We start from the raw sequence: 26,421 nt of genomic DNA, 5'->3' as shown, positions 1-26,421 counted from the left end.
TCAAGCCCCAAAAAATGATCACAATTGCAACTATACTGAAAAGCAAAAAAAGAAAAGTTATAGTTCTCGAAAAAGTGGAACAGATAAGATAGATGATAATAATAATTATATAATAATAATACATTGATGGCATGAATGATTTTCTATGTGCACAGCGCCATCTCCTGGTATTACTCGGCCCTGCAGTTAGCGCCGTCTCCTGGTATTACTCGGCACTGCAGTTATCGCCACCTCCTGGTATTACTCGGCACTGCAGTTATCGCCACCTCCTGGTATTACTCGGCACTGCAGTTGGCGCCCTCTGGTGGCTGTACGGGGAGTAGCAGGCGGAGGTGACGTGTCGCGGTGCAGGCCGCTCCGGTGCTCGCTGCTCCCGCCGGTTTTCCCGCTGTCAGACCCGGGACATTTCCCTCTTCGGTCTCCGCAGTGCAGGATGGAGTCACCGCGGGAAGAGGAGGAGGATGAGACGGAGTGGCGGAGCCAGGAGGCGGCGGCGGGTGCAGGTAACGGTAATCATAGGCGGGTGCAGCGCCCCCTGCTGCTCGCAGGATTCTCGCTGTTTTTTTCTGGATGACCCGTGCACATTGCAGCGGAGCCGCAGCTGTGAAGCGTTTCCTCTCCGCAGGTGGCCGGGGCCGGTAATGCAGGAAGCAGAATAGAAAGTTTATGAAAAGTTGTTGGATTTTTTCTCCCACGTTTAACCCTTAGTGGTGCTGACGTCCTATAATCTCGGTATCTAGGATTCTGACTGTTGCTTTTCCCGCAGCCCCCCGGCCCTCGGCTGCAGACCCCCGGCTGATCGTGCACCTGGACATGGACTGCTTCTACGCTCAGGTAGAAATGATCCGGAACCCGGCGCTGAGGGAGAGGCCTCTGGGTAATTGTCAGCAATGTGCGACCGCGCAGGGTGGTCAGCCGGCAGGTGGAGGTGACCGGCCCCTTACGGGGGGCGCTGTGTGTGACCGGCGTTGTACGGGGGGCGCTGTGTGACCGGCGTTGTGCGGGGGGCGCTGTGTGTGACCGGCGTTGTGCGGGGGGGGCGCTGTGTGTGACCGGCGTTGTACGGGGGGCGCTGTGTGTGACCGGCGTTGTACGGGGGGCGCTGTGTGTGACCGGCGTTGTACGGGGGGCGCTGTGTGTGACCGGCGTTGTACGGGGGGCGCTGTGTGTGACCGGCGTTGTACGGGGGGCGCTGTGTGTGACCGGCGTTGTGCGGAGGGCGCTGCGTGACCGGCGTTGTACGGGGGGCGCTGTGTGTGACCGGCGTTGTACGGGGGGCGCTGTGTGTGACCGGCGTTGTACGGAGGGCGCTGTGTGTGACCGGCGTTGTACGGAGGGCGCTGTGTGTGACCGGCGTTGTGCGGGGGGGCGCTGTGTGTGACCGGCGTTGTACGGAGGGCGCTGTGTGTGACCGGCGTTGTGCGGGGGGGCGCTGTGTGTGACCGGCGTTGTGCGGGGGGGCGCTGTGTGTGACCGGCGTTGTGCGGGGGGCGCTGTGTGTGACCGGCGTTGTGCGGGGGGCGCTGTGTGTGACCGCCGTTGTACGGGGGGTGCTGTGTGTGACCGGCGTTGTGCGGAGGGTGCTGTGTGACCGGCGTTGTGCGGGGGGCGCTGTGTGTGACCGGCGTTGTGCGGGGGGGGGCTGTGTGTGACCGGCGTTGTGCGGGGGGGCGCTGTGTGTGACCGGCGTTGTGCGGGGGGGCGCTGTGTGTGACCGGCGTTGTGCGGGGGGCGCTGTGTGTGACCGGCGTTGTGCGGGGGGCGCTGTGTGTGACCGGCGTTGTGCGGGGGGGCGCTGTGTGTGACCGGCGTTGTGCGGGGGGCGCTGTGTGTGACCGGCGTTGTGCGGGGGGCGCTGTGTGTGACCGGCGTTGTGCGGGGGGCGCTGTGTGTGACCGGCGTTGTGCGGGGGGGCGCTGTGTGTGACCGGCGTTGTGCGGGGGGCGCTGTGTGTGACCGGCGCTGTGTATGACCGGCGTTGTACGGGGGGCGCTGTGTGTGACCGGCGTTGTGCGGAGGGTGCTGTGTGTGACCGGCGTTGTGCGGGGGGGCGCTGTGTGTGACCGGCCCTGTGCGGGGGGGCGCTGTGTGTGACCGGCCCTGTGTGGGGGGCGCTGTGTGTGACCGGCGTTGTACGGGGGGGCGCTGTGTGTGACCGGCGTTGTGCGGGGGGCGCTGTGTGTGACCGGCGTTGTGCGGGGGGCGCTGTGTGTGACCGGCGTTGTGCGGGGGGCGCTGTGTGTGACCGGCGTTGTACGGGGGGGCGCTGTGTGTGACCGGCGTTGTACGGGGGGCGCTGTGTGTGACCGGCGTTGTACGGGGGGGCGCTGTGTGTGACCGGCCCTGTGCGGGGGGGCGCTGTGTGTGACCGGCGTTGTGCGGAGGGTGCTGTGTGACCGGCGTTGTACGGGGGGGTGCTGTGTGTGACCGGCCCTGTGCGGGGGGGCGCTGTGTGTGACCGGCGTTGTACGGGGGGGTGCTGTGTGTGACCGGCCCTGTGCGGGGGGGCGCTGTGTGTGACCGGCGTTGTGCGGAGGGTGCTGTGTGACCGGCGTTGTACGGGGGGGCGCTGTGTGTGACCGGCCCTGTGCGGGGGGGCGCTGTGTGTGACCGGCGTTGTGCGGAGGGTGCTGTGTGACCGGCGTTGTGCGGAGGGTGCTGTGTGACCGGCGTTGTACGAGGGGCGCTGTGTGTGACCGGCGTTGTGCGGGGGGCGCTGTGTGTGACCGGCGCTGTGTGTGACCGGCGTTGTGCGGGGGGCGCTGTGTGTGACCGGCGTTGTGCGGGGGGCGCTGTGTGTGACCGGCGTTGTGCGGGGGGTGCTGTGTGTGACCGGCGCTGTGTGTGACCGGCGTTGTGCGGAGGGCGCTGTGTGTGACCGGCGTTGTGCGGGGGGGCGCTGTGTGTAACCGGCCCTGTGCGGGGGGCGCTGTGTGTGACCGGCGTTGTGCGGGGGGCGCTGTGTGTGACCGGCGTTGTGCGGGGGGCGCTGTGTGTGACCGGCGTTGTGCGGGGGGCGCTGTGTGTGACCGGCGTTGTGCGGGGGGTGCTGTGTGTGACCGGCGCTGTGTGTGACCGGCGTTGTGCGGAGGGCGCTGTGTGTGACCAGCGTTGTGCGGGGGGGCGCTGTGTGTAACCGGCCCTGTGCGGGGGGGCGGTGTGTGTGACCGGCGTTGTGCGGGGGGTGCTGTGTGTGACCGGCGCTGTGTGTGACCGGCGTTGTGCGGAGGGCGCTGTGTGTGACCGGCCCTGTGCGGGGGGGCGCTGTGTGTAACCGGCCCTGTGCGGGGGGGCGCTGTGTGTGACCGGCGTTGTGCGGGGGGCGCTGTGTGTGACCGGCGTTGTACGGGGGGGCGCTGTGTGTGACCGGCGTTGTGCGGGGGGCGCTGTGTGTGACCGGCGTTGTGCGGGGGGCGCTGTGTGTGACCGGTGTTGTACGGGGGGCGCTGTGTGTGACCGGCGTTGTGCGGAGGGTGCTGTGTGACCGGCGTTGTACGGGGGGGCGCTGTGTGTGACCGGCCCTGTGCGGGGGGGCGCTGTGTGTGACCGGCGTTGTGCGGAGGGTGCTGTGTGACCGGCGTTGTACGGGGGGGTGCTGTGTGTGACCGGCCCTGTGCGGGGGGGCGCTGTGTGTGACCGGCGTTGTGCGTAGGGTGCTGTGTGACCGGCGTTGTACGGGGGGGCGCTGTGTGTGACCGGCCCTGTGCGGGGGGGCGCTGTGTGTGACCGGCGTTGTACGAGGGGCGCTGTGTGTGACCGGCGTTGTGCGGGGGGCGCTGTGTGTGACCGGCGTTGTGCGGGGGGGCGCTGTGTGTGACCGGCGTTGTGCGGGGGGGTGCGCTCTGGGTGCCCTCACAGTTCCTAATCCTCCTCCTCATTAACCCTCTGACGTCTGGCTCACTTTTCAGGCGTCCAGCAGAAAAACATCCTCGTCACCTGTAACTATGTGGCCAGAGAATTCGGTGTGAGTAAATGTATGTCCATCCGAGAAGCGAGGGAGCGATGTCCGCAGCTCGTCCTGGTCAGCGGGGAGGACCTGACGCCCTACAGGGAGATGTCCTACAGGGTCACAGGTGACTGCAGGGACGGTGGTGGTCAGGGGTCAGGAGTGTATGGCCCAGGGGGCATCTGCCATATGTGGAGCCCACCTCATACAGCCGCCGTGGACATTTCGGGAATTAATTATTTCCATTTATTTAAAAATAAAAAAAACTTTAAAAAAAAAAAACTACAAATGCTCAAAAAAACTGCAAAACACAACCAAGAAAAACGTCATTGTATTTTAATTCACCTTTTTTCCTCATTTTTAAATATTTCTATTTTCTTAATATATACAATTTGTTTTTACATTTTTTTTTTTTGTTTTGTAAATAAAAAAATAAATGAATGAATGAATCCTTTTTCTTTATGTATATAGTTATATAAAGAAAAAATAAATAGAATTTTATTTATTTTTTTTTAATTAAATATAACTTATCTTTTTTTCTTTTTTATTATTTTTTTTTTAAAAAATTCTTAATCTTGTAAGGCAATTTGATCCTGTGATCACTCAAAGGCTTTTTTTTTTTTTTGCACTATTACCGTCGATTGTGTGCTGATCTGATATGAAGCCCACCCGCAGACATGAGGACCTTCAGTAGGTCTCTAGTTGGCACGTACCATCGGCGCCCCCCGCAGTCACACCTTGGGGCGTCCATCCTTCTGTGTCTGAGATGATAAATGCCGGATTCGGTCACGGTCGACCTTCGTTTCCTCCCAGATCTGTTGGAGGAGTTCGGTCCGCAGGTGGAGCGGCTCGGCTTCGATGAGAACTTCATTGACATCACAGAGCTGGTGGATAAGAGGCTGCGAGACCCTCAGGGGGACAGAGCGATGGAGGCGTCCGGTCACGTGTACAATGATCAAGGTGGGGAACGTTTGTCGGCTCAGTCTTAAGTGATTGGGAGCTGTAATACCGGCCACGGCCACTACTATATATGGGGCACTGCGTAGGGTAAATAATCCAATCCCTATTCTAAGGATCTGTCATCCATAGTCCACTTTTAAGCCATTTTTTTTTTTCCTTATTCATGTATTTTAGGATAAAAGCAATTTCTGCAGTTGGGTTTGATTAAAAAAAAAATGTTGGCTTTTCCAGGCCTTGCTTTCCTACACATTCAGCTTTGATATGGTCTGCGGTGATAAATCAGCTGAGAGAAGCTTAGAAAAAGACGGATTAAAGGCTCACAAGCGGAGTTCACTGATGGATCCTCAGTTAACTCATTCTGCATCCAGCAATACAGTGCAAACACAAGAGGCCGTAGAAGGCGAACGGCGCGAACGTTTTTAAGAAACCAAGTAGCAAAGAAAGATTTGTAGCCACAAAAAAAATGCATTTAAAGGGGATGTCAGCTGATGATATAAGTTCAAAAGAGGCTGTAGGAGGCAAACGGTGCAACATTTTTTAATAAAACCCAATTGCAAAAATGATTTTTAGACCCAAATACATGTATTTAAATTAAAAAAAAAATAAAAATTGTCACCAACCCCTTTAAATTTTTGAAAAACACATTAAAAGGGATTTTTTTTTTTTTTTTCATTTATTCGTAGTTGTGAACCCCGGTGATTGGACTCACCAGCGTTACATCGTGGGCTCTCAGGTGGCAGCGGACATCCGGGCGGCGGTGCACAGCAGGCTGGGGATGACGGGCTGTGCCGGGGTGGCATCTAATAAACTGCTCTCCAAACTCGTCTCAGGGACCTTCAAGCCAAATCAACAAACCACTCTCCTTCCCGAGAGCTGCGGCCATTTAATCAACGGCCTCAATCACGTCCATAAGATTCCAGGTGAGTCCACCGGGGTCCGCTTATAGTCATTCCTTCGTTTCGGCTCTTGGAAAAAGGAGAGGAAAAGTGAGAAGGCAAAAACTATAATTGTCCTCTCCATTAAGGAGTTAATTATTACAATGTAATCTCCCTGACGGAGCGCTGTCGCCCTCTGGTGTTGGTTTTCAGTTACTACAACGAAAGTTGGGCAACCATTAAAATCCAGCAGGAAGCGCTCTTACGTCTGATGTGTGATGTTATTTCTCACGATGAGTGTTGTTATATTCTCCATTTCGGACGCTTTACTTTAACGTCATTGTCTTCATTACGTGCAGGAATCGGATATAAAACCGCCCAGCGTCTGGAAGCTTTAGGGTTAAGCAGCGTCATTTCTCTGCAGTCTTGTCCGGTCGCGATCCTGGAGAAGGAGTTGGGAGCCACACTTGCTCATCGCATCCAGGCGCTCAGCAGAGGAGAGGACAGTTCGCCGGTCACATCATCAGGACCTCCGCAGGTAGAGGAATGTGTTGTGTCGTATGGCTGCACACAGTGTAGCCCCCCAATATTGCAGTGTAAGGGGTGTATGACCATGCATAATCTGTGACTCAGTGGCATCTTATTTTATCCACACCCTGCATCCTGGGCTCGTATTATTGCAACCCTGGGCCGGCGTCCCTTGCAACCCTGGGCCGGCGTCCCTTGCAGCCCTGGGCCGGCGTCCCTTGCAGCCCTGGGCCGGCGTCCCTTGCAGCCCTGGGCCGGCGTCCCTTGCAGCCCTGGGCCGGCGTCCCTTGCAGCCCTGGGCCGGCGTCCCTTGCAGCCCTGGGCCGGCGTCCCTTGCAGCCCTGGGCCGGCGTCCCCTGCAGCCCTGGGCCGGCGTCCCTTGCAGCCCTGAGGTCACACCCCGCGTAATCCTGACCTCACATTTCTTGTGGTGATTGAAGATTTTCATTTTAGAATATGTAGTTTATTGGGTGTTTAGAGTTGAACACAAATATTCACAAGCCCCTGATCCAACGATCTCCTCTTTTGATTAATCGGCCCGGCACCACATCGTGCCTGTGTTGTGTTGCAACGATGACTTCACATCAGACCGGCAATTTCGGCTCCATCTTATTTGCCATTTTTTAATTTCTGATCTCTTCTTTCGTCTTGGTTTTTAGTCTCTTAGTGAAGAAGATTCATTCAAGAATTGTTGCACGATCTCTGATGTGAAAACTAAACTAGAAGAACTGCTGCGACTTTTACTGCATCGGTGAGTGGAGGCGACACGGACACCGTCCGCAGGTCACCGCTTCCTCCCATAATACAGGCCGGACCCACGGGGGGCTGTAAATAATGGGCCTCATTGGTATCACTGAGTTAGGGTTTTCAGAAAGGGAATAGTGTATGTGACCAGGTGATTGCTTCTAATCCAGAGGGTGGCGCTCTAATCTGGGGCGTTCTCTACCACTAGAATATATTCGCTATACAGATGGTTGGGGAGATCCACCTGTTACTGCAGCGAGGGGTGAAATAAAGACCCCCTAACGGAACATGACTGTGAGAAATTTGGCTTTGTCTTTGCCATGTTTTAACCTAAAAACACCCCCAAAAAAAAAAATTTGGCCCAGCAAATGTTGAAAACGAACACATAAAGGGATAAAACAAAGTCCGGCACAATTTTCGTCCTTATAGCTGACAACCATTTGCTTCTGGTTTACTAAAATCACCAGGAAAATGGCCTCACAACAACCAGACAGAAACAATTACACTTTTTAAAAAAAAAGCAAAACTTTTGGTCGCCACTGTAGGTCTAAAGCTGAAGATACAAATAGAATTAAAATATATATATATTAAAACAAATTCTAATCACCCCTCTTCGTTAAAAATAAAGAAATTTAAAAAGGAAAAAAAATAAGACTATTCGGTGTCTGTAAAAGGCCAATTTAGAAAAATCGATAAATTGTTTAACCGGTACCTAAAAAAAAAAAAAAAAAAAAAAAAAAAGGGGAAATCGGCAATAAAACAATGTATTTAAATGTTGATATGCTCCCACTAGTGTTGAGCGAGCACTAAAATGCTCGGGTGCTCGAAGCTCTGGCCGAGCTCACTGTGATACTCAGGTGCTCGACCCGAGCAACAAGCCCAATGTTAGTCTATGGGAGACCCGTGCATTTTTGCGGCGGCACCCCCAGCAGTCTGTAGAAAGCCTAAAAGGTGCCCAAAACGATAGTGACAGTGCTCAAAAGACATAAGGACAGCATGGGGATCGCCCCAGGAAGCATTTCTGACCCCCAGGTCACAGCTGTCAACAACGTGGTCAGAGGTATTAAGCCACTTTTACGGCGTCACAAGAAAACGTTCAAAAACTAAACTGAAACTGCTTTCCTGTGAAATATGTTAAGGAACATCCTTTCCAAGGTAAAGACTTGTGTATAAGGTAAAATAGATAACCAAAAACAAAAATACTCCTCCACACCTTGGGCTATGTTCACAAGTAGCATTTTTTATGCGTTTTTGCACTTCTGTATTGCTTTCAACCGTGAAAAATACATTCACCGGGAAATGTCATTTTAACATTTTACAACCTTATCTGGCCATGTGCTGTGTGACACATGCATACAGTGCTGAAAAGACATGGGAACTGCATGGGGAAGACCCCTGGAAGCATCTCTGACACCCAGGTCACTGCCTAAAAGTGTGCCCATCAGAAGTGATCCTTGCCGCATCAGAAGATGCAGACTTGCAACTATCCCCTTGCAAGTTCTTGTCCCAGGGCAGTGTTCAATTGTACCTCCCCCATTCCTTGCAATGCAAGCGCAAGTATGCAACCTGCCACCCACCCACCCCCAGGCTGCAATAGCATACTGCTTGCTTGCTTAGGCATGTGGAGGCAGACGCCAGCCACCATATCATGGCTGCGTCGGCGGCCTGGTATCTATACTCAGTCCCCAGCCGCCCGGCGGCCGGGTGTCCTCACGCGGTCCCGAGCCGCCTTGGGGCGGCCGGGTGTCCATAAACGGTCCCCAGCCGCCCCTATTTCTCCGCTGAACTTCCCCCACACTTTTCTTAGCCCGGCCTGCTTTAGGGCAGCATTGGACGAGCCCACCAGAGAACCAGACTCCTCCGGTGGGCCCTGGCTTCTCCATCAGGGGAGTTGAGAGTGCCAAGGTGAGGAGCATGATGATGATGATGATAGAAGTTAGCATCTGCTTTGTTTTCTTGGAATGCAAGCGTAAGTGTGCAGCCTGCCACCCACCCACCCCAGGCTGCAATACCATACTGCTAGCTTGATTGCACTTCAAATTGGGCCTTTTAGGCATGTGGAGGCGGAATCTGGCCACCACGTCATGGCTGCGTCGGCGGCCTGGTATCCATACTCAGTCCCCAGCCGCCCGGGTGCCGGGTGTCCACGCTCGGTCCCCAGCCGCCCCTATTTGAAGGACAGCCTAACCACAAACACATGGACAAGTGAATGTGGCCAGGGATGGTCCATCTCAGGCCTTCACACTGGGTTAATATTGTGGAAGCCGGGACACAGTTGGACACTGGGATGCAACACGTCCTCCAGACATGGAGGATTGCGGGTCCTGGGTCAATCAGGCTTCAACACAAAGTTCAGAAAGTAGACTGCAGCAGTCGTCGGCCTCCTACACAACGAGTAAATTATTCATGATCATGAGGCCATCCATCTCCTTAGCTTTCTGTTCCTTGGAATGCAAGCGCAGGTATGTAGTAGCGGCTAGGCCTGAGGTGGTCAGCGTTTTGGCGCATATCCTACCTCCTTCGAGGATTGCTGGATGTTTTCATGCTACTATCCCAGTTCTATGACTCCCGTTAAAACAAAGCTTCAGGTGATAAATGATGGCTGAGGTGGTGGCAAAGGAGAAACAGCAGGAGGAACAGGGACCATTCACATCAATATCAGGCCAGTCAACCACATATGTCTTGTAGGATATGTTTCTATACCAAAATGAGCGGTTCGGCTACACAGTTATAGGGCATACAGTGAGTGCAATGCCTGCCAAAAATTTAGAGGGACTTCAATGCCCCTTGGAAGTGACATGGAGGTCAGAGGACCTTAACTAAACCGTTTTTTCCATTTATAGCAACTGGGTCTCCTGTACACTGTTGGCCTAAGCAGTAAATGGAAGGGTTTCCAAAAGTTATGAGGAACTGCAATGCCCCTTGTAACAGACGTGGATTACAGCGTACTAAAAACCTTCTACCCATTATTGGGAACTGGGTCTCCCTTAGTGTTCGCCTATGCATTGTAAAGCAAAAGCTGACTAAAATTAGGAGGAAATGCAATGCCCGTTATAAGAGTCGTGGAGGTTAGAGTTAATTAAAAGCAACATTTCAGTGCCCCTTGGAAGAGCTGTGGAGTTCAGAATGGTTTAACAAGACTGTTTTAATGCCCCTTGGAAGAGACGTGGAGGTTGCCGTAGCTTAACAAGACAGTTTTAATGCCCCTTGGAAGAGACGTGAAGGTCGCAGTAGCTTAACAAGACTGTTTTAATGCCCCTCGGAAGAGACGTGGAGGTCCCAGTAGCTTAACAAGACGGTTTGAATTCCCCTTGGAAAAGTGGTGGAGGTCACAGTAGCTTAACAAGACGGTTTTAATGCCCCTTGGAAGAGATGTGGAGGTCACAGTAGCTTAACAAGACGGTTTTAATGCCCCTCGGAAGAGACGTGGAGGTCCCAGTAGCTTAACAAGACGGTTTTAATGCCCCTTACAAGAGCCATGCAGTACAGCATATTACAAACATTATTCCCATTATTGGGGAGTGGGTCTCCCATAGTCTTTGCCTATGCCTTCCAAGCAAAAGATGACAAAAATAAGGACGGAGGAACTTTCAATAATGGCAACACGGACCACGGTCACCCTGGTGGTATAGTGGTGGTGGAGGCTTAGGATAAGGAGAAGAACATAAAACTGCCAAAATGAGGAAGCTTATACCCATGTGTGGGTGTGAAGCGGTGCATGTGAATACACCTCCCGAAATAACACAGTGGATTTGACTTTGTTACTCTGCTGTCATTTGGTGGTGATGAGAAGTCTGGCCCAATCCAGCCCTTGTTCATTTTGATAAGGGTCAGCATTGTCAGTTGACAGGCGAGTGCGCTTATCAGTTAGAATTCCCCCAGCCGCACTAAAAACACGCTCTGATAACACGCTAGCGGCAGGGCAGGCCAGGACCTCTAAGGCGTACAGAAGCGAGTTCATTCCAAGTGTCCAGCTTGGATACCCAATAATCAAAAGGCACAGAGGAATCACGGAGGACGCTGGTACGGTCGGCAAGGTACTCCCTCACCATCTTTTGAAACTTTCCACTCCTTGTGAGAGTACCCCTCGCCTCAGGGTCTGTCCGAAGGGAGGGTCTGAGAAAACTGTCCCAGAACGTTGACAGTGTTCCCCTGCCTCTGCTGGATTGGAGTTGCGTCTCTCTCGCCTCTACGCCTTGGTTGGGCAACGAACTGTGACCTCTGCCGCTAGCGTGTTCAGATGGGGATTTTTTTTTAACAGTTCTGCAGCAAGGGCCTTCTGGTACTGCCCCATTTTTGTAGACCTCTCCACCTCAGGAATAAGAGAGTGAAAGTTCTCCTTGTAGCGGGGATCTAAAAGTTGCACCAACCAGTAATGACTGTTACCCAACATTTTGACAACGCGAGGGTCACGGTTAAGGCAGCGTAACATAAAGTCAGCCATGCGTGCCAGACTGGTAACGGGCATGACTTCTGTGTCCTCACCAAGATGACGACTGACCATGCTCTCCTCCTCCTTCTCCCCCCTGTCCTCAGGCCACCCACGCTGAACCGATGGTATGACAGTTCTACAGGTACTACCGTCTACAGTGCATGATACAAGCTCCTGTTCTTCCTCCTCCTCCTCCACCTCCTCCTCCTCTCCCTCATTGTCCCCCAATGCACGTTGAGATGAGGCTGGGCTGTGTGTAATCGACCTTTACGGCTTCTTGATCCATCTCATCATACTCTGGCTGCAATGCCTCCTCTTTAATTCTCTGCAGAGAGCGTTGCAAAAGACAGACAAGTGGAATGCTGATGCTAATGATAGCGTCATCGCCACTCACCATCTTGGTGGACTCCTCAAAGTTTGTCAAGATGGTACATATGTCAGACATCCAGGTCCACTCCTGAGGTCTTATGTGTGGAGTCTGACCTGAATATCGACGGCCTTGTTGCCGCTTGTAGTCCACAACTGCTCTCTTCTGCTCACAAATCCTTTGCAACATGTGGAAGGTAGAGTTCCAACGTGTGGGGACATCACACACCAGTCGGTGTGCCGGAAGCTGCAAACGCTGCTGCAACACAGCAAGGGCGGCGGAAGCTGTAGCCGACTTGCGAAAATGAGCTGACAGGCGGCGTACTTTGACGAGCAGATCTGGCAACTCGGGGTGCGATTTAAGAAACCGCTGAACCACGAGGTTAAGCACATGAGCCAGGCATGGTACTTGTGTGATCTCGCCTCGCCTCAGAGCTGCCACCAGGTTACGGCCATTGTCACACATGACCATGCCTGGATGTAGGTTCAGCGGTCTCAGCCACAGATCTGCCTGCTCTTTCACAGTTGTCCACAACTCACAAGCAGTGTGAGGTTTCTCACCTAAGCTTATGAGTTTCAGCACAGCCTGTTGCCGCTTGGCTGAGGCAGTACTGCAAGTGCTTCCAGCTTGTAACTGATGTGGTGATATCTGAGATGGAGGCTGAACATGAGAAGGAAGATATGATGCGCAGGAGCTGTACACTGTGGGGGCAACTCTGACTGACATAGGGCCCGCAATCCTTGGTGTGGGGAGGATGTGTTCCATCCCAAGGTCCGACTGGGTCCCGGCTTCCACTATGTTTACCCAGTGTGCCGTCAGGGAGATGTACCGTCCCTGGCCACAAGCACTTGTCCACATGTCCTTTGTCAGGTTGACTCTCCCAGTAACTGCGTTGTTGAGGGCACGGCAGATGTTTTGGGACACGTGCTCGTGTAGTGCGGGGATGGCACACCGGGCAAAATAGTGTCGGCTGGGGACCAAGGGATGGCCACTGCCATAAGGTTGCAGAAGGATTCCGTCTCCACCAGCCTAAAAGGCAGCATTTCCAGCGCAAGCAGTCGTGAAATGTGCGAATTTAGGACTGTGGCCTGTGGGGCGTTAGCTGCGAATTTCTGCTTTCGTTCAAAGGTCTGGGATATGGACAATTGAACGCTGCGGTGGGACGTGGACGTTGATGCTGTTTCTTGAGAAACTGCCATAACAAGTGAAGACTGAGAGGAGGGGGCATCTTTACATGCAGTATGGACAGGGGATTGCCTTGCACGCACAACAGGGGGTTCTCGTACACTCACAACAGTGGAAGAAGCAGTGGTGACACCCGCTGACATTGGTCGTGGACCCTGGGGTTCGCCCCACAAAGTCGGGTGCTTTGCTGCCATGTGCCTGATCATGCTGGTGGTGGTCAGGCTGGTAGTTTTGTCACCCCTGCTGATGCTGGCCTGGCCGGTGGTACAAATGGCCTTTTTCAGTTATCAGCAGAGTCTTTAAAAAAATTCCAGACTCTGGAAGACCTACCGGTTGAACTGGCAACGTCCCTCGTGTTTGTGTTACGGGGAACTGTTGCCCGCCTTCTGTGTGCGGCCACCACACTGCTTCTTCCTGCCTGTTGGGGTGCTCTGCCTCCCTCCCCCTGTGTGCTGCTGGCCTCACTCTGCATGTCCTCCTGCCACGTTGGGTCAGTTACTAGATCATCCACCACCTCCTCCTCTTCCACTTGCGCACCACGATCCTCCTCCTCACTTCCTGGCAATTGTGTCTCGTCATCGTCCACCTCTTGTGACAAATTGCCAGTGTCGACTTCTTGTGGCCGTGTCTGTTCAAATATTTGGGCATCGCTACATGGGATCTCCTCTTCCACCACTTCAAGCGGAGCAGGCGAGGGGCACAAATATGGAAATGGACCAGTGAACAGCTCTTCAGAGTGTCCAAGTGTGGGATCCAAAAGGTTAATAAGACGGGTATTTGTACAGTGTGAAGGAGGGAAAAAAAAAAAGAGGATTTAGATGAAAAAAAGGGATTTTTCCTGGCCCCTGAGACCAGGGGATAAGTCCAGCAATTTCAGCAACAGGAGCACACAGGACTGTAATGCAGCGTTTGCTGGTATAACCAATGCGTCTCCTATACAGCCTGCCTGCCTGATATCTGGGATGGATATTAGTCCTGAGAAGGACTGTTTGTTTGATCTGGCAGCCTTTACAGACCCTAGACTAACTATTTCGCAGTATATATCTCTCCCTAAATCAGCAGCGCTGTCCCTACACTGTCTAATCCGGAGCGACTGTGTCCAAGATGGCGGCGCCCGGTTTTAAATACTCGAGGTGATGCTGTGCGGCCAGCCAATCACTGTAATGCCCACAACCAACATGGCTGTGGCATTACAGTGATTGGCTGGCAATCCCTGCATGTTCATTGGCTCTGTAAAGAGCGCCAAACATGCAGGGCGGAGACCCGAGCTCCCGCCCGAGTAACCCGGAAATGCTCGGTGCTCGCCGAACATCCCGAGTAGCGTGATGCTTGGGCGAGTACCGAGCAGTGTCGAGCATGTTCGCTCAACACTAGCTCCCACCGTTCCTTTTTTGTGCAAAATAAATAAGAAAATTAAGTTAAAAAAATATAGAAATAGCAAGAAAAAAGAAAAGGAAGAAACACTGCCAGTCTAAACCGGAGCTTTTTACCCCGCCCCTGACCAAAAAGGAAAAAAACCACCATATTTCCAATATAAAACCAAAAGGAATTGTAAAGTAAAAGGAAACAATTGAGATTATAGGATAGTAAAAAATTTTTTTTAAAAAAACACTCTTTTTAAGATAATTATTTGCTGTCAGTGAATGAGAACACCTGTTGACACAATGTTTCCAGCTCAGATTTATGCGTCATTCTATTTAACCGTTTCCTTTCCAGACTGTCCACAGACGGCAGGAGCGCCCACACTCTGCGGCTAACCATTCGCCAGTTCGCACCACCCAATAGATATTTCAACCGGGAAAGTCGCCAGTGTCCTATTCCAATGAACGTGGCTCAAAACATGAACAACGGTAAGAGAACACAATTATCTCTCTCATCACCGGGCCATTTTTCTCTCACTTCATTAGGGGACACAGGAGACCATGAGGTGTGTGCTGATGTCGCTAGGAGGCTGACACTAGGCAAAAAAAGTTAGCTCCTCTTCAGTAGTTTACACCCACCGCCCGGAGCCCAGCTGACCAGTTTTAGCTTAGTGTCAGAAGGAGGCAGACACTGGCCTATTTGCCAAGCTGACCAGTTTTAGCTTAGTGTCAGAAGGAGGCAGACACTGGTCTATTTCTGCCTTGTTGTGTGTTATTAATCTTTTGCTTTTGTTTTTCAGATTCTGCTCTTCAGGGCAACAGGGTGTATCTGCTCACCCTGTCTTCCCACCTAAGAGACCAAGAGAACAATGTGGTCTGATCCCCATCGTACCCTCTCTGGTCTGCGAGGCAGGACCTTGCACCCCTGACACAGCAAGCAGTGCTGAGAGGAAGACGGTCGTCACTCTCCAGTGATTCGCCCCCTGATCAAGGGCCAACAGTCTTCTGTGCTATTCAGGACCATGACGGTGTGGGAACGAGGATGAACCTATCCCAACAACCCAGGTTTAACATTCCTCAGCAGCCCCCATCTGGCTCCAGGCTACTGCCTATGCATAAAACCAGGGAGTCTTGCTCCCACCCTACCCCTATTATCCTTCACTACACCTGCGCTTATTGCAAAAAGAAGTTGCCCACAGGTCAGGTTTATCGGCCCTCTGCCCCAATTGCAGCAACCGCACCATGCACGCCTCACAGGAGCACCCCACCGCCCATGATGAGAGCACCCTTTCCCCATCCCTGAGTGCACTGCTGCTTTATCACAATCAGAGGACCTAACCAAAGTATCCCAGTCCCTAGTACAGGTCCTAGAGCATCTGCCTAACTATCAAGTCGCCAGTTTCTCTGATCGTTCACCGTTTCCCCCCTCAGCATGGCAGATCGCATACAGGGTCTAAGAAGAGGGCACATTCCAGTTCCTCGTCAGGATCCCCCTTACTTTCCACGTTCTCCATGATGGCCTTAGTATCCCACTCCTCCTTTTCTGACCCTCAGATAGCCCCAGGGTCCAAACCACGTTCCGAGTCGGACTCTGATCTTGACCCGGATCAATCCTCCAAACTTTAGAACTTGGTCGACAGCCTCTTATCGGCCGTTAATCAGACTCTTGAGGTCGAAAAGGACAGGTCTCTGACCCAGAATCACTCTGTATCATTCAAAAAAGTGAAACTCCATCCTCTGGTGTGTTTTCCAATCACAAGAAGTTTGATGACATTTTTTCCAAGCAATGGGACCATCCGGAAAAGCGCTTGACAGTTAGGAAGCGTTTGGATATCTTATACTCTTTCGAGCCCGACCTCGACAAATGGGCTCAGTCCCCGATTGTAGACACTCCTGTTTCCCGTCTGTCGGCCAACATCGTCCTTTCTCTCCCAGATGGGTCCTCCCTCAAGAATCCTGCATATAGGCACATTAAAGTCCTAACCAAGTCCGCCTTTGAGGCTGTGGGCGCATCCCTCTACCCCTCCTTCGCTTTCACGTGGGTAGCAAAGTCGGTCTCCGCCTGGGCTAAACTCCGACAGGGCATCCTATCTGGGGCCTCATCCGATAGGCTGGCTAATCTCGTGGACCAGATTGCTCACGCTGACGTGGCATCTAAGAAGTCTCTAGCCAGCCTTCCTTTCCAAGGGTCTCGTCTCTTTTGTCTCTTTGGAACTAAACTGGATCAACTCATCTTGGACGCCACCAGTGGCAAGAGTCTAAACGTCCCCCCACCAGGAGACACCCTCTCTACTTTTGCTCTTTTCGTCCCCCCCCCCCGTCATCTTCCCAATGAGACCGGTCCCCAGTCCAACAGAAAAAAGGAGGCCATCCTTTAAACCCCCCCACCTCCTGGTGCCCATGGGGCCATCAAGCCAAGTCGTCTAGATGACTCCCACCTGGGAATCCTCTCAGTGTGTGTGGCCGCCTTCTTTTCCTGGACGCAAGGTTCTTCGTAGTCGTCGACGTCTGGATCAAAGAGATTGTTACCACTGGTTACAAAATAGAATTTTCTTCTCTCCTTCGTCAACATTTCTTTGAGTCCCTCCCACTCTCCAAGGGTCCAGTGTTACGGTCCCGGGTTCTATCAGGCCATCTCTTCTATACTTTGGGCAGGTGTCATTGTACTGACTCAGGAGTGCTTCTCAGGTTTCTTTTCAAAGCTTTTCGTGGTCCCAAAGGACAGCTCAGCCCTCCCGATCCTGGACCTCGTTTCTAAACCTGCGAGTGCATCCCTCAGGATGGAGTCCCTCCATTCAGTGATTGCTTCTATGGAACTCGAGGAATACCTCCACATTGCAATTTGCATGGGTCATCAGAGATTTTTCTGTTTTGCGGCCGAAGGATCCCACTACCAGTTTACAGCTCTCCCCTTCGGTCTGACCTCAGCGTCCAGAGTTTTCACAAAGCTCGTGGCGGCAGTTATGGCCATTCTTCTCCCTAAGGGGTTTGTAGTCATTCTGTATCTCGTCAATCTCCTGATAAAAGCTCTGTCCTTCCGGGGCTGTTGCGAGAGCCTTCAGATTACTCTCAACACATTTACCCGCCACAGCTGGCTCGTCAACACGGTGAAGTAGTTTCTTAACCCAGTCCATCGCCTAACCTTCCAAGGCATGCTATTCGACACCACTCTCGCCAGGGTCTATCTTCCAGAAGAAAAGATCTCCGCTCTTCTCCTCCTTGGAATTTTCTCACTCAGATGTCCTTCCCCCTGCTCCATTTGACTCTGTGTGAGTGTGCTGGGCAAGATGGTTTCCATAATGGAAGCCATCCCTTTTGCACAGTTCCTCGTTCGCTCCCTCGAGCTGGCCCTCATGTCAGCTTGGGACAAAAGGATCTGCTCCCTGTACTGTTCCATTCTTCTGACTCTTCAAGTGAGACAGTCTCTGGTCTGGTGGAGTCTCCCTTCCTCCATTCGGCATAGGAGATCATTCCTCCCTCTCCGCTGGCAGATTGTCACAACGAATGCCAGCCTCCTCGGATGCGGGGCTATTTTCCTCCGTCACACAGTCCAAGGCCTCTGGGAGTCTTCTCTCCCCATGAACATTCTGTTACTCAGAGCCGTCTACCTATTTTTCCTCCACCGGCAAGATCTGCTAGTGGGTCGCCCAGTATTCATTCAATACAACAATGCCAAGTCCATGATGATTGAGGTCTTTCGGATTCTGGCTTGGACCAGATGACGTGTTCTGGAAATCTCAGCAGTACACATTCCAGGCATCGACAATTGCAGTGTTAACTTCATAAGTCATCAGGACCTCTCCTAAGGCGAGTTTTCCCTTAACACATCCCTGTTCAACCAAATCTGTTAGAGGTGGGGCACTCCGGAAATTGATCTAATGGCGGATAAACCACAAAGTTCCTCGTTTCTTGTCCAGGTCTCATGACCCCCCCCCCCTCTGCAGTCTGATCCAATACCCTGGTCATTCCCTGGTCTCAGTTCCACCTTCCGTACCTGTTTCCACCACTTTCTTTGATTCTGAGACTCATCAAGAAGATCAAGGCGTAAGGGGTACCAGTCAACCTCGTGGCTCCAGACTGGCCGAAAAAAACAGAGCATTGGTAAAAAGAGTTAGTTAACCTGCTCAAAGACATCCCATGGAAACTCCTGGATCACCAAGACCTGCAATCTCAGGGTCCCTACTTCCACCAGAATTCTCAGTCTCTCAATTTAACGGCATAGCTGTTTTCTTGTCTCAGGTCATCAAGACGAGGAAACCCTCATCCTCTTACAATTATCATCGGACTTGAAAAGCCTTCTTCCCCTGGTGTGAGGACAGTCCCACAGCCCCCATATCCTTTTCTCTCTAATCTCTCCTGGCCTTCCTATAATCGGGGCTAGAGTTCAGGTTGTCTCTCAGTACCCTCAAGGGTCAGGTCTCCACACTGTCAATACTGTTCCAACAGAACTTGACCTCACGGTCTCTGATTAAGACCTTCCTTTAGGTTGTTACTCACTTGGTTCCTCCTTATCGTCCCACTGTGGACCTGTGGGACCTTAATAGATTGATAGTCTTTCAGGGACCTCCCTTCAAACGCATTATAGACATCGCCCTCTCCTTTCTCTCCTGGAAAGATTTGTTCTTGGTTGCGATCACGTTTATCAGGCAGGTCTCGGAATTAGCGGCCCTCTCTTGCCGCTCTTCTTTTCTTGTCTTCCACCAAGACAAGATGGTTCCCCGTTTCATCTCAACGAGGACATCGTCCGTCTTCCTACCCGTCCCCTTCCCATCCGTTGGAACAGTCCTGCCACAAGCTGGACCTGATTAGTGCCTTACGATTGTCTTTCTCAAAAACTACATCTCACAGATGTTCTGATTCCTTGTTTTAGATCTCCGAAGGTCGTTGCAAGGGACTCCTGGCCTTCAGATCTACTATCGCTTGCTGGATCGGCTCTGCCATGCTGGAGGCATATCAAGTCAAAAATAGACCACCCCCACCTGGAGTGAGGGCTCATTCCACCCCGCGGTGGGGGCTTCCTGTGCCATTCGCCACCAGACCTTTGCGACCAGGATCTGCTACCTGGTCTTCCCTTCATACATTTTCAAGATTCTACAGGGTGCATACCTACGCCTCAGCTGACGCTAGGCTAGGTAGAAAGGTTCTGCAAACGGTGGTTGTCTGTTGCCCGACTTGAGCTGGGCAATTTTCTTCTGTTTTCTCTCTTGGGACTGCTTTTGGACGTCCCATGGTTACCTGTGTACCCCAATGAAGCGATGGAGCAAGAAGGATTTTGGGTACTCATCGTAAAATCTTTCTCGGAGCCTTCATTGGGGGACACAGCACCTTCCTTTGTTTGTGCCTTCGTTGAGCTTGTTTATGGTTTAGCGTTGCCTCTCCTACTGCTTTCTCACTAACTGATTAACTTCGTGACAGTCGGTGGATGCACCCTGCTGAGGAGGCGCTAACTTATTTTGCTTAGTGTCAGCCTCCTAGCAAAAGCAGAATACACCATGATTACCTGTCACCCCCCCCCATGAAAGCTCAGAGAAGGAGATTTTACAGTGAGTTTTTTAATACTTTTGACTTTTTCCAAGAGTCATACCATTGTTGTTTTTCCACCCATGTGGCCATACGAGGAGGGTTTGTTTGTTTGTGTGCTGAAGCAACGTTTTCTTCTTCAGGATTGGACAGTACCGCGGTCGTCCTCACGCTGATGGAGCTGCTCATGAAACTCTTTCAGAAGATGATTGATGCCAAGTCCCCCTTTCACCTCACTCTGCTGAACATTTGCTTTTCCAACCTCAAAGCTTCAAGGTCCTTGATGTCCTCAAGAAGTTCAATAGGATTTTACCTGACTCAGAAAAAGTCCTTGATGGAAGACGATTGTAGTGTCAGTCGGGTAAGTGAATATGGACCAGCGACACATGGAGAGCTGACACATCCTTTACATACCCCGGGACACATCCTCTATATACTACACCACACGGGACACATCCTCTATATACTACACCACACGGGACACATCCTCTATATACTACACCACGAGACACATCCTCTATATACTACACCACACGGCACACATCCTCTATATACTACACCACACAGGACACATCCTCTACATACTACACCACACGGGACACATCCTCTATATACTACACCACACAGGACACATCCTCTATATACTACACCACACGGGACACATCCTCTATATACTACACCACACGGGACGCATCCTCTATATACTACACCACATGGGTCACATCCTCTATATACTACACCACACGGTACACATCCTCTATATACTACACCACACGGGACGCATCCTCTATATACTACACCACACAGGACACATCCTCTATACACTACACCACACGGGAAACATCCTCTATGTACTGCACCACACGGGACACATCCTCTATATACTACACCACACGGGACACATCCTCTATATACTACACCACACGGAACACATCCTCTATATACTACACCACACGGGACACATCCTCTATATACTACACCACACGGGACGCATCCTCTATATACTACACCACACAGGACACATCCTCTATATACTACACCACACAGGACACATCCTCTATATACTACACCACACAGGACACATCCTATATACACTACACCACACAGGACACATCCTCTATATACTACACCGCACAGGACACATCCTCTATATACTACACCACACGGGACAGATCCTCTATATACTGCACCACACAGGACAGATCCTCTATATACTACATCACACGGGACACATCCTCTATATACTACACCACACGGGACACATCCTCTATATACTACACCACACGGGACACATCCTCTATATACTGCACCACATGGGTCACATCCTCTATATACTACACCACACGGTACACATCCTCTATATACTACACCACACGGTACACATCCTCTATATACTGCACCACACGGGACACATCCTCTATATACTACACCACACGGGACACATCCTCTATATACTGCACCACATGGGTCACATCCTCTATATACTACACCACACGGTACACATCCTCTATATACTACACCACACGGGACACATCCTCTATATACTACACCGCGCGGCACACGTCATCTATATACTACATCTCACAGGACAGCTGACAGATCCATATCTCGTTGCTGGTAACGTTAGGTATTATTGTTTTCTGTTATATATAATATTTATATAATATGTTTTATGTATTTTTTTTTCTTGTGTGTCAGTCTCCAGGATTTGGTTCAATATCTGATTCTGTATTTTCTGGAAAGCCAAGTCCTTCTCCCTTTCTTGTGGCGATGGATGAGTCTTCGCTGTCGCTACCTGAAGACATCGACATGGATGTGTTCAGTCAACTTCCTGAGGACATTAAGAAAGAGATTATCCAAAGTCCACATAGAAGAAGTATTCAGAGGAGCCAACCAGCGACCGCCCCCGGGGGGATAAAACAGTTCTTTAATGGAGGCAATACGGGGAATCGTCTTGTTTCTGCAGGAGACCAGGGGCATTCTCCTCGCACGGTGCTGTCCCTAAGGAAAGACCCTGAAGACACCAGCCTTGCCTCTGGCTCGGTCCCGGCTGCTTCTCCTAGATCCGACTCTGCTTTTCCCCATGGTTCAGAACCAGACATTGCAAACCCAAAGGATTGTGCAGAACCTGAGGATGCCGGCGTCCTGTCTCCTCTTCCTAAAAGCATCGATGTGAATGTATTTTCACAGCTGCCAGCCGAGCTTCAGACAGAACTTATGAGCGAATGGAAGAACCAAAAACTCACTCCCAAAATCCAGGTCAAGAAGTCTCAAGACAAAGCCAAGACCCCAAAAGGTCCAAGACCGAGCGCCTCGTCCCGTCCCAACAACCTGCTGAAGTATTTCAAGCCAAGTTAGATATTATAACCTGTTTATAGCTGTAAATAATGTTTATATGATGAGGACCGTTTGTTATAAAGGTTTTCAATGAAGAAGCCTGAGTGTCCAATTACTTTGAGCTGATGGGGTTGGATTTTCAAGAGGGGAATGTGCTCTTGGGTAATACCCAAAAATTATCACAGTTCATGTTTTATTTCATAATATGTATTTATAGGGGTTAGCGCTGCGTACAGACCTGCAAATGTCCTGCTTGTCTTCTCACAGTCTTAAATTCTGTGTGACTGTGGCCTCCACTAGGGGGAGCTCAGCTCACAGGGACTTTTATAGGAAGTTTTATACTGAAAACTGATAAAATCTATGCACTGTGCTCCCCCTAGTCGTGGTCTCAGAAATACAATATGACTAAAACGGGGGGTGTACAACCAGCGGTCTGTGGGCCACATGTGCCCTGCGATGTCATGCTTTGTGTGGCAGCAATATATTTGTGACTTGTCTCTGTTCAGTTTTCCAAAGTGGAAGTGATGGTTCCATGTGAATGTCGTTCTTTCCATCTTAAATTATGAAGGACATGAATCCGTTTTCCATAACTTTCATAGACTAAAATAAAGTTGCCTGTACTCTGGAGACGCTTTTACTTTGGAGGGAGGCAATGAACATACAGTGTGTTGCAAAAGTATTCACGCCCTTGGCTTTTCGCTTCTTTTGTTACATTACAACCTGTGTTTAAATATTTTTGCAATATATGTGACGCATCAGCACTAAATAGTCTAAGTTGGTGAAGTGAGAAAAATATAGGCTTAAATTAAATTTTATGGGATCAGATAACTAAAAATTGGCATGTGCATATGTATTCACCCCCTTTTACCTGTGTGCAATCTAAGTGTCACATGGTTGTCAGTATATACACTTTACCTTTTCTGAAAGGCCACAGAGGCTGCAACACCATTAAGCAAGAGGCACCACTAACCAAACAACACCATGAAGACCAAGGAGATGTCCAAACAACACCATGAAGACCAAGGAGATGTCCAAACAACACCATGAAGACCAAGGAGATGTCCAAACAACACCATGAAGACCAAGGAGATGTCCAAACAACACCATGAAGACCAAGGAGATGTCCAAACAACACCATGAAGACCAAAGATGTCCAAACAACACCATGAAGACCAAGGAGATGTCCAAACAACACCATGAAGACCAAGGAGATGTCCAAACAACACCATGAAGACCAAGGAGATGTCCAAACAACACCATGAAGACCAAGGAGATGTCCAAACAACACCATGAAGACCAAGGAGATGTCCAAACAACACCATGAAGACCAAGGAGATGTCCAAACAACACCATGAAGACCAAGGAGATGTCCAAACAACACCATGAAGACCAAGGAGATGTCCAAACAACACCATGAAGACCAAGGAGATGTCCAAACTACACCATGAAGACCAAGGAGATGTCCAAACTACACCATGAAGACCAAGGAGATGTCCAAACTACACCATGAAGACCAAGGAGATGTCCAAACTACACCATGAAGACCAAGGAGATGTCCAAACTACACCATGAAGACCAAGGAGATGTCCAAACTACACCATGAAGACCAAGGAGATGTCCAAACAAGTCAGGGACAAAGTTGTTGAGAAGTACAAGTCAGGGTTGGGTTATAAAAATAATATCCCAATATCTGATGATCCCCCGGAGCACCATCAAATCCATTATCATCAAATGGAAAGAACATGGTACCACAACAAACCTGCCAAGAGAGGGTGCCCACCAAAACTCTCAGCCCGGGCAAGGAGGGCATTAATCAGAGGGGCAGCTCAGAGACCAAAGGTAACGAAGGACCTTCAGAGTTCCCAAGCAGAGACTGGAGTATCTGTCCATACAACCACAATAAGCCGTACCCTCCTTGGTGGCCTTTATGGAAGAGTGGGCAGCAAAAAGCCTTTTGTTACACAAATTGTAAGGCTTGTTGGAGTTTGCCAAAAGACATGTGGGAGACTCCACAAATATATGGAGGAAGGTGCTGTGGTCAGATGAGACTAAAAATTTAACTTTTTGGCCACCAAGGTAAACGCTATGTCTGGTGCCAAACCAACACAGCTTATCACCCCAAGAACACCATCCCTACAGTGAAACATGGTGGTGACAACATCATGCTGTGGGGGATGTTTTATGGTAGCAGGGACAGCGAAAATTGTCCGAGTCGAGGGGAAGATGGATGGTGCGAAATACAGGGATATTCTTGAGCAAAACCTATTTCAGCCTGTCAGTGATATGAGACTGGGACGGAGGTTCACCTTCCAACAAGACAATGACAGAAAGCATACTGCTAAAGTAACACTCCAGTGATTTAAGGGGAAACGTGCAAATGTTCTGGAGTGGCCCAGCCAAAGCCCAGACTTTAATCCAATTGAGAATCCGAGGTCAGTCTTGAAGATTGCTTTTCACCAGAGGAAGCCATCTAGCTTGAAAGAGCCGGAGCAGTTTTGTCTTCAGGAATGGACAAAGATGTGGAAAACTCAGAGACTTATCCAAAGCGACTTGCAGCTGTAATTGCCACAAAAGGAGGCTCTACAAAGTACTGACTTTAGGGGGGGTGAATAGTTATGCACACTGAAGTTTTCAGTTATTTTGCCCTATTTGTTGCTTTCTTCACAATAAAAAGAAAACCGAATGTTCACTATTGTAGGCCGATAAAGAGATAAGACATTTCTTCTTACCCTCTGTAGTCAGGAACTTGTACCTTATTGATTAAGACATGTCTGACTGAGCGGATCGATCTGAAAGCATCCCTGCAGTTTTCAGGATAAGCTGTCGTGTGTGTGTGACCATAATGGCCATTGTTTGACTTTTTTCCCCTCTGCAGGCTTTATTTCTCTATCTCTAAATTTTATAATTGTATTCTCTCTGAGCTAGTTGGTGGAAACTAGCTGCTATCATATCACAGCAAACGCAGACATAAGGAATTCCTGCTCTGCTGTCTCTGTGTTTAGAAGAAGCAGCAACATGGAAGGCATTTATGTAGCAGTACTGAGCTGTACAGCTGTGAATGCAGCTCTGGGTGAAAGAAAACACTTACTGGAAAGCAGAAGCAGTCTGTGTACAGTGGGGAAAAAATTTAGTCAGCCACCAATTGTGCAAGTTCTCCCACTTAAAAAGATGAGCGAGGCCTGTCATTGACATCATAGGTAGACCTCAACTATGAGAGACAAAATGAGAAAACAAGTCCTGAAAATCACATTGTCTGATTTGGAAAGAATTTTTTTTCAAATTTTGGTGGAAAATAAGTATTTGGTCAATTACAAACAAGCAAGATTTCTGGCTCTCACAGACCTGTAACTTCTCCTTTAAGAGGCTCCTCTGTACTCCACTCATTACCTGTAGTACTGGCACCTGTTTAAACTTGTAATCAGTATAAAAGTACCTGTCCACAACCTCAAACAGTCACACTCCAAACTCCACTATGGTGAAGATCAAAGAGCTGTCGAAGGACACCAGAAACAAAATTGTAGCCCTGCACCAGGCTGGGAAGACTGAATCTTCAATAGGCAAGCAGCTTGGCGTGATGAAATCAACTGTGGGAGCAATAATTAGAAAATGGAAGACATACAAGACCACTGATAATCTCCTTCGATCTGGGGCTCCACACAATATCTCACCCCGTGGGGTCAAAATGATCTCAAGAACGGTGAGCAAAAATCCCAGAACCACATGGGGGGACCTAGTGAATCACCTGCAGAGAGCTGGGACCAACATTACACAGGATACCATCAGTAACACACTATGCCGCCAGGGACTCAGATCCTGCAGTGCCAGACGTGTCCCCCTGCTTAAGCCATTACATGTCCAGGCCCTACTGAAGTTTGCTAGAGCATTTGGATGATCCAGAAGAATATTGGGAGAATGTCATATGGTCAGATGAAACCAAAGTAGAACTGTCTGGTAGAAACACAACTCGTCGTGTTTGGAGGAGAAAGAATACTGAGTTGCATCCAAAGACCACCATACCTACTGTGAAGCATGGGGGTGGCAATATCATGCTTTGGGGCTGTTTCTCTGCCAAGGGACCAGGACGACTGATCCGTGTACAGGAAAGAATGAATAGGGACGTGTATCGTGAGATTTTGAGTGAAAATCTCCTTCCATCAGCAAGGGCA

General features: G+C 50.4%; 1 protein-coding gene across 3 annotated transcripts; it reads left to right on the top strand.

The window, feature by feature from the left end:
- The first annotated feature begins 271 nt into the window (after positions 1-271).
- Positions 272-22,353, top strand: POLI (DNA polymerase iota). 3 transcript variants are annotated; one of them, XM_073681265.1, is made up of 10 exons: positions 272-509; positions 767-877; positions 3,909-4,073; positions 4,760-4,906; positions 5,590-5,826; positions 6,141-6,319; positions 6,969-7,060; positions 14,754-14,887; positions 20,062-20,279; positions 21,617-22,353. In XM_073681265.1, the coding sequence occupies exons 1-10, from the start codon at positions 434-436 to the stop codon at positions 22,274-22,276; spliced, it is 2,019 nt and encodes a 672-aa protein (XP_073537366.1). In that variant the 5' UTR covers positions 272-433; the 3' UTR covers positions 22,277-22,353. The 3 variants fall into 3 exon arrangements, with proteins under 3 accessions (XP_073537366.1, XP_073537374.1, XP_073537378.1); XM_073681273.1 differs by having other exon boundaries at positions 273-503; XM_073681277.1 differs by lacking the exon at positions 272-509 and adding an exon at positions 558-638.
- Positions 22,354-26,421: the final 4,068 nt, after the last annotated feature.

This window comes from Phyllobates terribilis, unplaced genomic scaffold (genome assembly GCF_046119375.1).
Source record: "Phyllobates terribilis strain yellow unplaced genomic scaffold, ASM4611937v1 Scaffold_1__5_contigs__length_1240528914, whole genome shotgun sequence".
NCBI lineage: Eukaryota > Metazoa > Chordata > Amphibia > Anura > Dendrobatidae > Phyllobates > Phyllobates terribilis.
Note: the sequence above shows the minus strand (reverse complement) of the source record. Positions and strands in the feature narration are given on the sequence as shown.

Excerpts from the sequence above, each read along its gene's own strand:
- POLI (XM_073681265.1), top strand. The coding sequence starts at position 434 with ATGGAGTCACCGCGGGAAGAGGAGGAGGATGAGACGGAGTGGCGGAGC. Across the intron at positions 6,320-6,968 it reads CATCATCAGGACCTCCGCAG|TCTCTTAGTGAAGAAGATTC; the intron begins GTAGAGGAATGT and ends CTTGGTTTTTAG. Across the intron at positions 14,888-20,061 it reads GGCTCAAAACATGAACAACG|GATTGGACAGTACCGCGGTC; the intron begins GTAAGAGAACAC and ends TTTCTTCTTCAG.